Source organism: Molothrus aeneus, unplaced genomic scaffold, assembly GCF_037042795.1.
Source record: "Molothrus aeneus isolate 106 unplaced genomic scaffold, BPBGC_Maene_1.0 scaffold_34, whole genome shotgun sequence".
In the NCBI taxonomy this organism is placed as follows: Eukaryota; Metazoa; Chordata; class Aves; order Passeriformes; family Icteridae; genus Molothrus; species Molothrus aeneus.
Window position 1 is genome coordinate 4,258,073 of NW_027099005.1, and position 17,356 is coordinate 4,275,428.

At 55.1% G+C, this 17,356-nt stretch overlaps 1 protein-coding gene across 1 annotated transcript; it reads right to left on the bottom strand.

Annotated features, from left to right (window-relative positions):
• Window positions 1-15,165: 15,165 nt before the first annotated feature.
• LOC136570526 (olfactory receptor 14J1-like) lies at window positions 15,166-15,754 on the bottom strand. The gene is given in 2 exon segments (XM_066570988.1): window positions 15,166-15,315; window positions 15,317-15,754. Coding segments are annotated over 2 exon segments (588 nt in total).
• Between the last annotated feature and the right edge of the window lie 1,602 nt (window positions 15,755-17,356).

The window sequence follows — 17,356 nt, forward strand, 5'->3', positions numbered from 1 at the left end:
CCTAAACCAAGGCTATTGTTTGTGCCACTTCCCCCTTTAGTGTGGCCTCAAACTGCGTCAATGAGAAGCTGCGCTCTCGGTGGCTTTAAATGAAATAAAAGATCTCCCAGCAAAGTTTTCACTGGAGATCTCCCTTTTGTTGCCTTCTCTGGAGCTGCAGCAGCAATGTCTGTGTGCAGAGCTGGGGCAGATCAGTGCTGGCCCAGCAGCTGTGCCCAGCAGCAGCAGCACTTGGTGTTGCCAATGCTGCTGCCGTGGCCCTGCCCCGCTGCCCTGGTGGCCCTGGTGTTGCTGCAGGGCCTGAGTGCTCTCAGGGCCGGGCACAGCCCTGGGGGTGGCAGTGCCGGGGCTGCAGCAGGGACAGGCCATGGGCACTGCTGGGGCAGTGCTGACGCCTCAGCCCAGGCCCTGGGGGCTCCAGGCTCCTTGCCCAGGCTCTCTCAAGAGCACAGCCAGGCCAATGCTCAGCACAGAAAAGCCCCGTGAGCAGCCCCAGGCTGGCCGTGGGCAGGCTGGGGGCAAACAGCATAGCTGGGGCTCTGCAAGGGCCCTGGGGCAGACAGGAAGGAGCAGCAGAGCAGGGGCTGATCCATCCCCAGTGCGCTGCACAGCCAAGGACAGCGTCCCAGAGCGTCCTCATGCAGCTGCCAACAACATCCCCCCTCTGCAGCCCTGGCCTCTCCCCCAGCTCACACAGGTGCCCCATCCTTGCAGGCACAGACACGGCAGCACTGGCTCAGCAGCCCCTGTTTGCACTGCACACAGCAGGGGCAGCACCCCCATGCTGTTGCTGTGGGGACATGAAGCTGAGGGAGCACAAATGCCATCAGCCCCTGGGGCCAGCAAGGCCTGGGGGACACCAGGGAAACCACTCAGCTTTGTCCTGGCCTCTGCAGTCAGCCAGAAAGTTTGTTCCCATCAGCTGGGAGTTTCCTGTGCCACTGCAGACGCTGTTGCTCAGAGCCAGGGCTGCCTGGCAGCCACCCCCAAACTGCCCTGAGCATTTCCTTGGCTGAACCTTTGCTTTCTTTCCTCTTTCCTGATCCAGATTTCTTCCTATTGCCCATCACTGTTCCCTCCCCTGCAAACAGCCCATCCCTGTTTGCCATTTCCTCTCTGGCCCCACTCCCCATTGCAGTTCCTGACTTGGCCCCATGGGAACGTCCCTTGGGCAGCAGGATCATCCTACAAGTGCTGCAGGAACTGTCTGCAAGCTCCTGCAGTGCCTGCTGCTGCTCCCTTGCCAGAGGCACCCCAGGCCAGGGGGGCACATCTGGGCTGCTGTGTCTGGCTCTGTGGCTCCCTGTTCTGGGCAGTGAGGAGGGGCTGCAGAGGCTCTGCAGGACTGACAGGATGGGCTTTGGGGCTGGCAGGAGAAGCTGAGGGACCTGGGCTGCTGGAGCTGCTGAAGAGGAGGCCCAGGGCTCATCCTGCAACTGCTCCAAGGGTGGTTCCAGAGAATCACAGAATGAGCAAGGTTGGAAAAGACCTTGGAGATCATCAAGTCCAACCTGAGCCCTGACACTGCCTTGTCTCCCTGAGCCTCCTCTTCTCCAGGATAAACAACCCCAGCTCCCTCAGCCGCTCCTCACAGGACTTGTGTTCCAGACCCCTCACTAGCCTTGTTGCCCTTCTCTGGACACGCTCCAGCCCCTCCATGGCCTTCCTAAAATGGGGGGCCCAGAACTGGTCACAGCACTCAAGGTGTGGCCTCACTCCTGTTGGCCACACCATTCCTGATCAAGGCCAGGAACCATTGGCCTTCTTGCCCACCTGGGCACACTGCTGCCTCACGTCCAGCCTGCTGTCCATCAGTGCCCCAGGTCCCTTTCTGCCTGGCCGCTCTCCAGCCACTCTGTCCCCAGCCTGTAGCGCTGCAGTGGTTGTTGTGGCCAAAGTGCAGGACCCAGCACTTGGTCTTGTTCAACCTCACCTTGTTGGATTTGGGCCCTGGATCCAGCCTGTCCAGGTCCCTCTGCAGAGCCCTCCTACCCTCCAGCAGATCCACACTCACACCCAGCTTGGTGTCATCTGCAAATTTGCTGATGCTGGACTCAGTCCCCTCATGCAGATCATCAGTGCAGACATTGAAATCCACGCTGGCTGGCTCTGATCCCTCGGCCATCCTGTGGGTGCCCTGTGATGGCACTCAAGGTGATCTGTTCCATAACCTTGCCGGGCACCCAGGTCAGGCTGACAGGCCTGGAGTTCCCCAGCTCCTCCTTCCAGCCCTTCTTGGGGATGGGCTCACATTGGCACCTCCAGTGCTCTGGGACCTCCCTGCTGAGCCAGCACTGATGGTAAATGATGGAGAGCAGCTTGGGGAGCTCATCCACAGCTCCCTCATCCCCCTGGGATGGATCCCATCTGCTCCCAGAGACACCTGTGAGCATCTGAGTGGCTCAGCAGGTCCCCAGCTGCTTCCTCCTGGATTACAGGGGGGCTGTTCTGCTCCCTGTGCCCATCTACAGCTCAGGAGAACACTTGTCCTGAGGATAACCTGTCTTATTGTTGAAAATTTAGATACACAAGGTGTTAAGCAGCTCAGCTTTTTCCTCATCTTTGGTAACCATATCTCTCCAATAAGGAATGGAGGTTCTCCTTAGCCCTCCTTTTGCCATTAATATATCTATTAAACCATTTTTATTATCCTTCACAGAAGTGGCCAGGTTCAGCCCTAATTGAGCTTCACCTCTCTAATTTTCTTTCTGCATGATCTAACAACATCCTTAAAAATGTTCTGAGTTTCCTGCTCCTCTATCCAGAGGTCATGCACCCTAATTTTTCCCTTGAGTTCCTGGAAAATGCTCCCTGCCCAGCCAGGCCGGGCATTTTCCCTGCTAGCTCACTTTGGGCACAGAGGGACAGGCTGTTCCTGCTCCTTCAAAATTTCTTTCTTGAAGGGTGTCCATCCTTCCTGGACACCTTTGTTTTTAAGCATTGTTTCCCTTTAAAAAATCAGTACCTGATTTGGTACTCCCCAAATCAATCCTGAACAGGACAAAGTCTGCTCTGTATAACTCAGTGTAGAAGATTTGTTGATGCCTCTCCTTTCACAGAATGTTTAAAACCCAATAATTTCATAGTCACTGTACCCCAAACAGCCTCTGTCCACCACAGCTCACACCAGCCCTTCTCTGTTTGTGACCAGCAGGAGACAGAGCTTTCCTTGGCAGTGGGAATTGCAGGAAGCCACCCCAAAGTGCAGCTTGGAAGGTTCAGGCTGGAGCTGAGGAGAAAGCAAAGTCCCTCGCAGGGCAGAATGTTGGTGCTGGAGGTGTGGCAGCGTGAGGCTGGGCCATGGCCGGGCTCTGTGTGCCAGGATCCGGCAGCGCTGGGTGCAGGGAGCCCAGGGAGGGCACAGAAACGCTGGGTGAGAAATGCTGGGGGACAGCGAGATGGGCGAGTGCAGCCGGCCAGGGCAGAGGAGCAGCACGCCCAGGGGTCACAGCCTGCAGGACAGATGGCCAAGGGCTGGGCAGGGCTGGCAGGGCCACAGGCACCCAGGCCTTTGTGCCCTGGGCTCGGGCAGCGCCTCTGGAGGCCCCACAGGAGGAACTTTCCTGGCAGAGGCTGCACTTTGCTTCTCCCTCGGCCTCCCTGGGGAGGCTGGCAGGGGCTGCAGGTTGATGCCATTTGTCCTTGCTGCCCCTCACATCCCCCTGGCCCACCAAGAGCCCCGAGGCAGCTGTGAGGGACAGGCCCTGCTGGCCCAGGCTGGGCTCAGGCCTTGGCCTTTCTGCTTCCTGCAGCCAAGCCAGGCCTTGCTCAGCATTGCAGTTCCCTGCTCAGAGCCTTGGGCTCCCTGCAATCCTGGCCTCAAGGATCTGCTCTCACCAGGCCCTGGGCAGCCTTTGGCACTCCCTGCCCTCACTGGGGCCCAGCCATGCTCCAAGGCACTTGGAGTTTTGCTGCTGACTCCTTGAGCAGCTTCTTCATCCTTCTCTCTGTGCCTGAGGCTCCTGGACCCAGCCCCAAATCCACCGTGGGGCTGATTAAAATACAGAAAGCCCTCAGGAGCTCTTTGTCTCCCTTCCATTGTCTTTGAGTCTCCAGGGCGTGAGCAGCGATTGGAGTCAGTTTGGAGTTCTCTTCAGGAGGAAGATTCCAAAGTGCACATCATGATTTTTGGTTTTAGTCAAGGGAATATTTTTTTTACTTTTCATTTCAGAGAAGAGGGGATGGAAGCATTCCCCAGGTGATCTTGATGGTGAATGTCTCCTTAGGAGGTCTGGGCAGGGAGAAGAATGAGCCCCTTGACAGCTGAGCCTGTTTGGACAAGCTGCTCCTCATTCCCAGCCTCACCATGTCTGATATTGCCCACCTGAGACTGACATCCCAAAACATATAAAAAATTTAAGCATTCTTCTGTATAAATAAAATTACAAATATATTATTCTAATTTATGAAAATATTCATTGTTTTTAATACATTATTTTAATATTTTTCTTTAAAAATCTATACATTTTTAGCAACCAAAAAAATTATTGGTTTCTCAGTCTAGGAAACACAATTCCCTTAATTAATTAATTATCCCTATTAGCTATTTATTTCTTTCTCCTTGTGGTAACTAGTAATATTTGCAGTCTTTTTGTCATCTTTTTATCATCTTTTTCTCATACAGGCTCCAGAGGACCACTTCGGGATCCCTGGAGACATTTCTGGGGCACATTTGGGGCAGTTTTGGATCTGGTGAGGGAATTCAGAGAGAACTTGAGGGTCTGGAGGACACTTGGGGCAGCCAGGTGGGCACTTGGAGGGGCACTCAGGGATTCGGAGAGACAGTTCGGGATCCGGGGCAGCACTTGGGGTTCCAGGGGGACCCTTGGAGGCCAGGGAGGGGAATTTGGGGCCCTTCGGGGTCCGGGCGGGTCCTTGGGGTGCTCCAACGGGGCTCTCTGGGGCACGGGGGATGATGGGAGTTGTAGGCGCGGGTCTAAAACGGTTTACCAGCGCCGCGGAGCATCACGGGAGTTCGAGGCGCAGCTGCAATGGCTCTCGGTGGAGGGCGGGGCATGACGGGAGATGAAGTCCCGGCTGGAATAGCGCTGGACGCGCGCCGCGGAGCAGTATGGGAGCTGTAGTCCCGGAAGTGGTTGGAATGCGGCGTTTGGGGGTCCGGGAAGGCTCTTGGGAGACACTTTTGCGTCCGAGCCGCGACTTCAGGTCCTCGGGGGAACTTAAGCAGTTCGGGAGGCCTTGGGGGAAGCTCGGGGAGCTCTAACCGGGCTCTTTAGGGCGCGGGGTACGGCAGGAGTTTTAGGCGCGGGACTGTGTTCTGAGGGGCTCTGGGGCCGCGGGGGATGAGAGGAGATGAATTTCCAGAAGTGGCTGTACCGGGCATCTGTGGGGTTGGGAGCACTCAGGGGTCTGAGGACGCTTTTGGGGGGTCCCGAATGGGCGCTGAGGGGGCACTGAGGGATCCTGGAGGGTCTAGAGGACACTTATGGGACAGATGGGGGCGGATCCCGGGGTTCTGTGGAGCGTGGGGCATGACGGGTGTTCTAGTCGCGGCTGTAATGGGGCTCAATGGGGCCGCGGGGCATGACGGGACTTGTAGGCAAAAAGAAAAATGGCGGCGCCGCCAGGCACCGCCCCCGAGACACTGATCCCGGTGCTGATTGGATGCGGGCAGTGACAGGCGGGAGACTCAAAAATGGATGCGGGAACAGCCCATTCAACCTCTCCAGTCCCTCCCAGTACAGACCAGTTCATCCCCACTACAGCCCCGTTCATCCCAAGTAGAACCCAGTACAAACCCAGTGTCCCTCCAATCCCTCCAAGTACAGCCCAGTCTCTCCCAATAAACCTGAGTCCATTCTTAGTCCCTCCCAGTTCCCCCCCAACGTCATCCACAGGATGCCCCAGTGTCTCCAAGTCTTCCCCACAATGTCCCCAGTGTCCCCAGTTTGTTCCAGTAGTGCCCAGTACCATCCCAGTATGTCCCAGTGTCTCCCACAGCGTTCCCAGTGTTCCCCAGTATGTCCCAGTCCTTCCCAGTGTTTCCAAGGACAGTTTAATTTCTCACGGTGGCCGTGGCAGCCAAACCCAGCAGTGGGGTCAGAGCAGTGCCCATGGCCACTGCAAGGGGCTGATGATCCACCCTCACAGCTGGGTCAGGGCAGCTCTGCAGTGGCTTTGGTGGCACCTGGGGCTGGCACTTGAGCAGTGTGTCTGTTTTCAGTGGGGAAACTCAGGAGTTTCAGATTGCTTCAAAAAATACAAAAAGGGAAAACCCCTCTTAGGCTGGGTGCAGCCAGCTCTCCAAGTACAGCAGGTCCCAGGGGAGTGAGGACAGACAGGATGGGGCTGGGGAAGGTGGAGCAAGGTTGTCCACACTGCGTCAGAGCTCAAGGCACTGCTTCTGTGAGCAGCCCAGAGCTCCTGATGAGAGGCCCTGGGTAAATATCAATCGCAGAATGCTGCAATCACCTCTGCTCTAAAGAGAAATAAAATAAAATACATCATTTAAAATAGGAATGTCTGTTTCTGACAAGTTCTTTGAAATCTTTCTCCATCAATGGACTAGAAAAACTTTAATGACCCTCTCGGGGATTTGGTGTTGTTTATATCAGACTCAGTCCCTGAGAGAGTATTCAAAAAACTTCTCAAGAACTCAAAGGTAAATTGAAACTCTGAAGTTTCTTGGAAGTTTTAACGGGTCCCACTGAGGGACACGACTGAGAAAGTGTCCCCAGGTTCCAGTTAGAGCAGAACCCTGGAGGCAGTGATGACAGCTAGGGACAAACAAGGCCAAGGTGTCTCTGGTGCTGAGCAAAGCTGGATGTGTTTGAGGAATGCCAGGGGCCAAGGCCTGAGCCCCAGGGCCTGGCCAGGCAGATCCTGTCCCTCCCTCCTTGCTCAGGGCTCTTGCCGGGATGGTCACTGGCATGTGGGGATGTGCAATGCCAAGGGCAGGAGCATGGGGCGGCCCGTGCCAGGCTGCTGAGCAGGGACAAGGAGGCCATGAGGCCCCAGGCCTGCAAGGGTCACTTGTCTCCTGCTCCTGCCTCAGGCCCAGGCCCAGCAGCCATGGCCAAAGTGCTGCCCAAGTTGGCTCTGGCAGGGCTGTCTTGCAGCTGCTGCCCATGCCTGTACCCTGTGCAGCCCAGGCTGTCCTACAGTGTCCCTGCCCTGCGCCTCTGTCCCTGCAGGCTGTCGGCATCCCCTGGCTGCCCCACCTGGCTGGGCCCTTCCTTTGCTGACAGCTCTGCCTCCTGCCTGCCTCTGCCTGCTCACACAAAGCCTGGGGCTGATACCAAAAGGGTTCATTCCATTTTTACCCTGCCTGTGAACTTCAGCACAGGAACAAGGCATGCCGGGGCTGCTTTCCCAGAAAGGATGGTTGGAAGAGAAGAAGCAGACATCTGGCTCAAGGGTGCAGGGATAGAGAAAACAGGAGTGAATCTGGGAACTTGGGGTGGGTTTTATGGAAATGGGTAAATTGTAATTCACATTTAGTGACTGTGTATAAGCAACACACTGGTAGAATTACATGTCCATGTAAGGTAAGGCATTTTTCCATGTTGGACCTTAGGCCTGAATAAATGATACCCTCCGAAATAGCAAATTAGTGTTATGGTGTCCTATTCTGATATTTCACAGATTTGGTGACAGCAGAGGCTGACAGAACCAAGGAGTCAGCTGTGACACTGTGGAACCCCATGGAACAAAGGGTCCATTGTGATGCAGTGGAACCCCATGGTACCAGAAGTCCATTGTATCAGAGCAAGGCCTCAGGGAACCAAGGAGAGCATTGCTGACAGTGTGGAAGCTCATGGATCCCTGGGGTCATTTTGACAGTGTGGGGCTGCATGGAACCAATGGTCCTCTGGGACACTGCAGAACCTTCTGGAATCAAGGGGATCATGTTATGCTCTGGAACCTCATGGAACAAAGGATCCATGGTGACACTGCAGTGCTCAGACCATTGTTGACAGTGTGAAAGCTCCTGGAACCAAAAGTCCATTGTGACACAGCAAGGCCTCCTGGAACCAAGGGTCCCTTGTGGCTCTGTGGGGCTTCCCAGAACCAAGGAGACCATTTGGACACTGTGGGGCCTCATGGAACCACCTGGCACTGTGACACAGCAGGGCCACACGGAGCCAAGGGGCCACTGAGACACTGAGGAACCTCATGGAACCAAAGGTCCATTGTTACACTGTGGGGCCCTGTGGAACCAATGGGACCATGGTGACACCGTGGTGCTCCATGGAACCAAGGGGCCATTCTGATTCTGCTTTGCCTCATGGAGCCAAGGAGCCACCATGACACTGCAGGGCCTCGTGGAGCTAAGGCAGCCTTGTGACCCTGCGGGGCCCCATGAATCCAAGGGAACACGGAACAAGTGTGGTTGGCTTGGCCTGACTGGCTCAACTGACTTCAGCATGCTGGGGGTCTGTTCTCATGTGCCCCTGAAACCCTGGGTCTCTGTGCTTTCCTTCCTATGGAAACGAACCATCCATCTTCCCAGGTGCCCATGGCCAAAATTGATACTCCCCCTGAAAAATTCCCTATATGCAAGGGTTCTCCCAGAGAAAAGCTGCCAGGACAGATGGCTCTGGCTGGCCTTGGCCTCTGGTGGTCAACCTTCATCTCAAGAAAGCCCTGAGGAAAGTATTTGAAAAGCTTTGACCACTAGAACATCAGTGAGTCTCTCCTCCTCTGAAAAAAACTCAGATGCTCTTCTGATCATATGTGTCTTTTTTTTTCTCATTATATATCATTCATGAAATATTATTTTCAGCATAAACTCCTATTCTTCTCACTCTACCAGTGTTATCTGACACAAAACACCTCCTCTACATATGGATCCAGGTCACCTGTAAAGGCAAACACAAGAAAGAATTCAGCAGGAATGATTTGTCTCTGCTCCCATCTGTCCCATCTCCTCTGGAGCTGGAGGTGCAGCCCCAGCACTGGGCAGGGCTCAGGGCTCACAAGCTCAGCTCCCACCCAGAGAACTTGCAGACCTTGGGCTGCTCTTCTTGGCCCCTGCACGCTCAGCCAGGCTGAGATGGACACTGATGGTTTCTGGGCCAGGCTCTCTGAGCCCAGCCCAGCTCCCTGCAAGCTCTGCCAGCTGCCCTGAGCTCTGGGCAGCACCAAGGGCCTCTCTGAGCCCAGCCCAGCCCAGCCGGCTCTGGCCCCACAGCTCTGCTCAGGCCAGGCTGCTCTGGGCACTGGCCCACGGCCTCAGCCCCTGCCAAGGCCACAGCAGCAGCTGCAGCTGCTACAGGACTCAGCCCCACCATGGGGGAAGGTGCCTGGCCAAGGGAAAGGAGGCTCCCTGGCTGCCCTGCTCTCCTCTGCAGGAGATGCTGAGAGCTCTGCAGCCCCTGCTGCCATCCCATCTGCCCAGGGCAGCACAAGAGCCCCGGCCTTGGGGCCCTCGAGAGCTGCTCCTGCTCCAGGCCCAGGGCCCATCCCAGAGCTGGGGCAGCCACAAAGCTGTGCCCATTTCTGTTCATTCCTGCTCTGATCAGAATGGATCCTCAGCACCTTAGAGGTTGGTGATAAATTTTACTTTTGCAGAGGCCTCTTCTTTCTTGAGCTCTTCAGTTGAGAAACTCAGTGACAAAGGTTAATTCACATCTGTTCAAAACACCCAAACAAGACAAATCCATGGGAATAATTGAAGTCTTGAATTCTTCTGTGGTTAATTAGACAGATTTCAGAAGTCTTTTCAAAGTGAATCTACTAAATTGAAAACAATGCAGGCAGAATTGTTCTGTCCTGTTTAGTTTTCTTTTCCTTTTTATAGATTGCTATCAGCAATCCCCAGTTGATATTGATCCCCAACACCTCCTAATGCAGTTTGAACAGATATGAAAATTAAGACCCTTCATGGCGGACAATCAATCCCACTTTGTCCCTACCCCCTCCCCACCATCTCTCTCAGGGGAAACTGTGAGGGGGGTCAGGGGCAGAGTGACCAACCCAGTGACCTCACACAGCCCTCCTGTGATGTCACAGCCTGCTCTGTGATGTCATAGCTTATTCTCTGATATCGCTATGCTGGTCTTTGATGCCACAACCCACTCTGTGAAGTCACACAGCCCTCCTGTGATGTCACACAGCCACCCGTCCCCCTGTGATGTCACAGCCTGCTCTGTGATGTCACAACCCATTTTCTAATGTCACACAGCTGGTCTCTGATGTCACAGCCAACTCTGTGATGTCCTAGTCTGCTCTGTGATGTCAGTCCTCTGCCCTGTGATGTCACACCTGGCTCTGTGATGTCACAGAGACAGCCTATGATGCCATAGCTGCTCAGTGACCTCACATAACCCACTCTGTGGTGTCATAGCCTACTCTGTGACCTCATGTTACCAGATGATAAATTGCCTACACCAGGTGAGCTCACACCTGAAGCTTGTTCTCCAGAACACCAGGCCTATGGAAACCACACAATGTCAATTGTGTGAGAAGGGGAACTGAAATTCACCAGCCTCAGTGTCCTGCCAGCTCAGCCAGGCCCACTGGAACATTGGGGTCCACGAGCACCAGGGACCACCAGAGAGACCCCCAGGACAGAGGAACGCATGGGTAAACGGGAGGGGAAATGAGTTAATGATTTCAGGGGAATTCTTATCATCTACATCGTGGTGAGTATAGCCGTGACAAACCTCTCTGGTTCCCTGACTTCAGGGCGAGGGTGGCGAAAATGAAAAGGAGAAGGTTTGATGGAGTTGTCCAAAAAGAACATTAATAACATGGTGAAAAACAACAAATGTGGAGAAGATGACCAGAGTATGAGGGGCAGGATCCAAAGACTTGACACAAAGGGGAAACAACAATATATACACTTGTGGGTGGAACACTCTAGAACAACCATCTAGGGTAAACAAGTAACCAATGGGGAGCAGAACTGGGACAACTTAGCATAACAACACCAAAGGGTTCTGGGGGAACTCTCAAGCTCACCCCAAGTTAAACAAATGATTCTCAGGGCTTGAAGCTCATGCTCAGTTCATTTGGGGAAAAATCCAGCTTGTTGCAGTGCGATATATTAGCCTGTCTCAGTATCCCGGTTCTTTACCCAGGTGTCCCAATAACCCTCTCCCTTCCCCTCCCCTTGCCTCCTGCTGAGAGCTGTCCGTCAATCTTGGTATGCCAGCAAGGGCGTTGAGTGATTGGCAAACTTCAAAAGATGCCTCTCAGCCCTAGGGACATTGGGCTATTCAGGTGTCATTTGTCCCTTGAGACTTCCCCTCCCTTACCTGGTTGGTGGGACCCCTACCCCTTCCCTCCACCTCTCCCCAGGGTTAAAAAGCACTGCAGCCACATGGTTCTTTGTTCTGTTGGAGCTGTTGCTGCATTCAGAAGCCTGTGTGCCAGGAATAAAGCTCTGGATCGAAACCCTCCAGCAGGACCCGTCTCCTTTTCCTTCACCATCACCTAAAGCCTTTCCACCAGAGGTAAACCTGAGTTCCTGCTTGGCTGGACTTGTCCCAAGCACCCAGCTGCAATATCCAGCCAGCCAAAGGTGTCTCTGAGGTGAAACCACCACAGCTGCCTCCCTTGGTCAAGCAGCAAGGGTCAGACGAGCCAAGGCATGTTCCATCTGGCTATATTGGTATTTCATTCCAATACCAGCTGACTCTGAGTCACAGCTGGGCCAACTCCACACATATGTATGTTTAGTCCGGGACAATCAATGAAGATGTATGCAAAATACAGAATGTAAACAGAAAGTTTCCTGTACTCAGCATGCACAGCTTTGGGAGGAGCTATCCCCCCGTGTGTCTGGCCAAATAAAGAATGCTGCTTCTTAATGCTACATTGGTGTTAAGGAGTTTTTATTTCACTGCATTTTTGGTAACAATCCCACTCCCAAGGAAAGCTCTGTCTGCTGCTGTTCACAAACAGAGAAGAGCTGGTGGGAGATGTGGTGGTTGGAGGCTGCCTGGGGTACAGCCACCATGAAATAATTGAGTTTTCAATATTCTGTGAAAGAAGGAAGGGCACGAACAAAACGTCTACCCTGGAATCAGGAAGGGCAAACCTTGGCCTATTCAGGATGCAGATTTAGAGAATACCAAATCAGGTACTGATTTTTTAAAGGGAAACAGCCTTTAAAAAAAAGGTGTCCAGGAAGGATGGACACACCTCAAGAAAGGAATCTTAAGGGGGAAGGAGCAGACTGTGCCTCTGTGCCAAAGTTTAACCAGAGAGGAAAATTACTGTCCTGGCTGGGCATGAGCTTTTTGTGGGAACTCAGGAAAAATAGGTCAGGCAACTCAGGAAGTGTTTAAGGATGTTGTTAGGTCATGCAGAAAGAAAAGTAGAGAGATGAAAGCTCAATTAGAGCTTCACCTGGCCACTTCTGCAAAAAGTAATAAAGAAAAGTTTTTATAAATAAACTAATAGCAAAAGGAGGAACAAGGAGAATCTCTACTCGATAATGGATGCAGTGGGGAACAGAGTAACTAAAGATAAGGAAAAGGCTGAGCTGCTTAACACCTTGTGTATCTCAATTTTCAACAATAAGATAGGTTGTCCTCAGGACAAGTGTTCTCCTGAGCTCTAGATGGGCACAGGGAGCAGAACAGCCCCCCTGTGATCCAGGAGGAAGCAGCTGGGGATCCGCTGAGCCACTCAGATGCTCACAGGTGTCTCTGGGAGCAGATGGGATCCATCCCAGGGGGATGAGGGGATGAGGGAGCTGGATGAGCTCCCCAAGCTGCTCTCCATCATTTACCATCAGTGCTGGCTCAGCAGGGAGGTCCCAGAGCACTGGAGGTGCCAATGTGAGCCCATCCCCAAGAAGGGCTGGAAGGAGGAGCTGGGGAACTCCAGGCCTGTCAGCCTGACCTGGGTGCCCGGCAAGGTTATGGAACAGATCACCTTGAGTGCCATCACAGGGCACCCACAGGATGGCCGAGGGATCAGAGCCAGCCAGCGTGGATTTCAATGTCTGCACTGATGATCTGCATGAGGGGACTGAGTCCAGCATCAGCAAATTTGCAGATGACACCAAGCTGGGTGTGAGTGTGGATCTGCTGGAGGGTAGGAGGGCTCTGCAGAGGGACCTGGACAGGCTGGATCCAGGGCCCAAATCCAACAAGGTGAGGTTGAACAAGACCAAGTGCTGGGTCCTGCACTTTGGCCACAACAACCCCTGCAGCGCTACAGGCTGGGGACAGAATGGCTGGAGAGCAGCCAGGCAGAAAGGGACCTGGGGCACTGATGGACAGCAGGCTGGACATGAGCCAGCAGTGTGCCCAGGTGGGCAAGCAGGCCAATGGCTCCTGGCCTGGATGAGGAATGGTGTGGCCAGCAGGAGCAGGACAGGGATTCTTGCCCTGCACTCGGCACTGGTGAGGCCACACCTCGAGTGCTGTGTCCAGTTCTGGGCCTCCATTTTAGGAAGGCCATGGAGGGGCTAGAGCGTGTCCAGAGAAGGGCAAGCAGGCTGGTGAGGGGTCTGGAACACAAGTCCTGTGAGGAGCAGCTGAGGGAGCTGGGGTTGTTTATCCTGGAGAAGAGGAGGCTCAGGGAGACAAGGCAGTGTCAGGGCTCAGGTTGGACTTGATGATCTCCAAGGTCTTTTCCAACCTTGCTCATTCTGTGATTCTCTGGAACCACCCTTGGAGCAGTTGCAGGAGGTGCCCTGGGCCTCCTCTTCAGCAGCTCCAGCAGCCCAGGTCCCTCAGCTTCTCCTGCCAGCCCCAACGCCCATCCTGTCAGTCCTGCAGAGCCTCTGCAGCCCCTCCTCACTGCCCAGAACAGGGAGCCCCAGAGCCAGACACAGCAGCCCAGATGGCAGCCCTGGCCTGGGGTGCCTCTGGCAAGGGAGCAGCAGCAGGCACTGCAGGAGCCTGCAGACAATTCCTGCAGCACTTGTAGGATGATCCTGCTGCCCAAGGGATGTTCCCATGGTGCCAAGTCAGGAACTGCAATGGGGAGTGGGGCCAGAGAGGAAAGGGCAAACAGGGATGGGCTGTTTGCAGGGGAGGGGACAGTGATGGGCAATAGGAAGAAATCTGGATCAGGAAAGAGGAAAGAAAGCAAAGGTTCAGCCAAGGAAATGCTCAGGGCAGTTTGGGGGTGGCTGCCAGGCAGCCCTGGCTCTGAGCAACAGCGTCTGCAGTGGCACAGGAAACTCCCAGCTGATGGGAACAAACTTTCTGGCTGACTGCAGAGGCCAGGACAAAGCTGAGTGGTTTCCCTGGTGTCCCCCAGGCCTTGCTGGCCCCAGGGGCTGATGGCATTTGTGCTCCCTCAGCTTCATGTCCCCACAGCAACAGCATGGGGGTGCTGCCCCTGCTGTGTGCAGTGCAAACAGGGGCTGCTGAGCCAGTGCTGCCGTGTCTGTGCCTGCAAGGATGGGGCACCTGTGTGAGCTGGGGGAGAGGCCAGGGCTGCAGAGGGGGGATGTTGTTGGCAGCTGCATGAGGACGCTCTGGGTCGCTGTCCTGGGCTGTGCAGCGCACTGGGGATGGATCAGCCCCTGCTCTGCTGCTCCTTCCCGTCTGCCCCAGGGCCCTTGCAGAGCCCCAGCTATGCTGTTTGCCCCCAGCCTGCCCACGGCCAGCCTGGGGCTGCTCACAGGGCTTTTCTGTGCTGAGCATTGGCCTGGCCGTGTTCTTGAGAGAGCCTGGGCAAGGAGCCTGGAGCCCCCAGGGCCTGGGCTGAGGCGTCAGCACTGCCCCAGCAGTGCCCATGGCCTGTCCCTGCTGCAGCCCCGGCACTGCCACTCCCAGGGCTGTGCCCGGCCCCGAGAGCACTCAGGCCCTGCAGCAACACCAGGGCCACCAGGGCAGCGGGGCAGGGCCATGGCAGCAGCACTGGCAACACCAAGTGCTGCTGCTGCTGGGCACAGCTGCTGGGCCAGCACTGATCTGCCCCAGCTCTGCACACAGATATTGCTGCTGCAGCTCCAGAGAAGGCAACAAAAGGGGGATCTCTGGTGAAAACTTTGCTGCGAGTTCCTTTATTTTGTTTAAAGAAACCAAGGGCACAGCTTCTCATTGATACCGTCTGTGGATCGCAGCAAAGGTGGAAAGAAACAAAATGGGAAAGGGGATGAACAATGACCTTTTTTTGTGGACAATATTAAAATACTAAAACAGAAGAAAGAAAAGCACAAACAAGCATGAAACCCAAGAACTATTAAGGATTACTTTCATTACAAGTGACTTGTAGAAATTGGCCAGCAGTTTAATGCTTCTGAAAGCATCCAAACATCAGTGTCCACACTGCAGCCTGGAGCTCCTGGTTCCTCAGGCTGTAGATGAGGGGATTCAGGGCTGGAGGCACCACCGAGTACAGAACTGACAGGGCCAGATCCAGGGATGGGGAGGAGATGGACAGGGGGCTTCAGGTAGGCAAAGACTGCAGTGCTGATAAACAGGGAGACCACGGCCAGGTGAGGGAGGCAGGTAGAAAAGGCTTTGTGCCGTCCCTGCTCAGAGGGGATCCTCAGCACAGCCCTGAAGATCTGCACATAGGAGAAAACAATGAACACAAAACAACCAAAAGCTAAAGAAATGGAAAACACAAGAAGCCCAAGTTCCCTGAGGTAGGATTTGGAGCAGGAGAGCTTGAGGATCTGTGGGATTTCACAGAAGAACTGTCCCAGGGCATTGCCATGGCACAGGGGCAGGTTAAATGTATTGGCTGTGTGCAGCAGAGCACTGAGAAAGCCACTGGCCCAGGCAGCTGCTGCCATGTGGGCACAAGCTCTGCTGCCCAGGAGGGTCCCGTAGTGCAGGGGTTTGCAGATGGACACGTAGCGGTCGTAGCACATGAAGGTCAGGAGGGAAATCTCTGTTGAAAAGAAAAACACAAACAGAAAGAGCTGTGCAGCACATCCTGAGTAGGAGATGGTGCTGGTGTCCCAGAGGGAATTGTGCATGGCTTTGGGGACAGTGGTGCAGATGGAGCCCAGGTCGCTGAGGGCCAGGTTGAGCAGGAAGAAGAACATGGGCGTGTGCAGGTGGTGGCCGCAGGCTACGGCGCTAATGATGAGGCCGTTGCCCAGGAGGGCAGCCAGGGAGATGCCCAGCAAGAGGCAGAAGTGCAGGAGCTGCAGTTGCCGCGTGTCTGCCAATGCCAGCAGGAGGAAGTGCCTGATGGAGCTGCTGTTGGACATTTGCTGTCTCTGGGCATTTCAACCTGCAGAAGGAGGAAAGACAGGGCAATGGAGGGGAGATTTCTCACAGAATTATCAAAGCCCTTTCTCATAGAGTCTTTCCTGCCACTGATCACCTCCCCCTGTCCATGTCTCAAAGATCTTCCTTCAGCTCTGTTGCTGAAGCCCTGATTGCTGCTGGCCAATGTTGTGTCAGGAGCTGGACCTTGGCCTGCAGGACACCTGGGAGTCAGCCCTGACCCCCAGTCAGTGCAGGGGAACAATGAGGGCAGGGGCCAGTCCTGGTGTTTGGACTTGGATAAAGAATGTTCAGCTAAGGCAAAGCAGCTGCCGGGATGAAGGGCTGGGGATGACAGAAGGCAGAACGAGAGATTCTGCTGCACTGGGAAAGAACAGAGAGTCCAGGGAGGCAGGAGGGTTGTCTGAGGCTTAGTGCAGCCTGAGAGGAACTGCTCTGTCCCTCTCTCCTGTTCCAGCTGCCCTGGACTTGCACCTTTCTGAAATCCACTCCCGTGTTAGCCTGGACAGCCAGAAGACTCTGCTGAGAGCAGAGGGATCCCTGGCACACAAAGTGGCTCCTGCCTTTCTCAGAGTCAGGAGAGTGGGCTCATTGCCAGCCTCCCAGGCTGTCCTGCCCAGAGCTCCCCGGGCACAGGGGGCTGGGACACGCCATTGCTGTGCTCAGCCTGCACAGGAGGAGCCCAAGGGCTGGGCCTGGCCCTGCAGCTGGAACTGCCATTCCAGAGAGCCCCTCAGCAATGCCAGCAGCACCTGGGCAAGGCAAGGGGAGAGAGAGGCGGGCCTGAGGAAAAGCCTTTCCCTGCCCAGCCCTGCCCAGCCCCTGCCAGGCAGCAGTAGGGCAGGACAGTGGTCCTCAGGCCTTGGTCAGCAGGGAATGGGCACATGGCCGGAGAGATGCCCTTCATCTCTGGGGCTGCTCTGCCAGCCCAGGAGGGACTGAGGGCCCCGAGCCCCCGGGCTGAGGGCTGTGCTGGCTGCGACGGGACACAAGAGCTGTGCTGCTCAGGGCAGTGTCTGCCCTGCAGGGCAGGCCTGGCAGGTGCCACATCTGCCCTGCAGCAGGGCTGCCCTCAGCACTGCCTCCCTCCCTCCCTGCCCACGGCTCTGCTACTGGAGCAGTCTCAGCCCGAGCTGCTCCTGTGGCCCCGGGCTCCTTCCCTGCCAGAGCTGCCAGAGCCCAGCCCAGCCCCTGGGCCAGCCCTGCCCTGCAGCTGCTCGGCCCTGCAGGGATTAAAG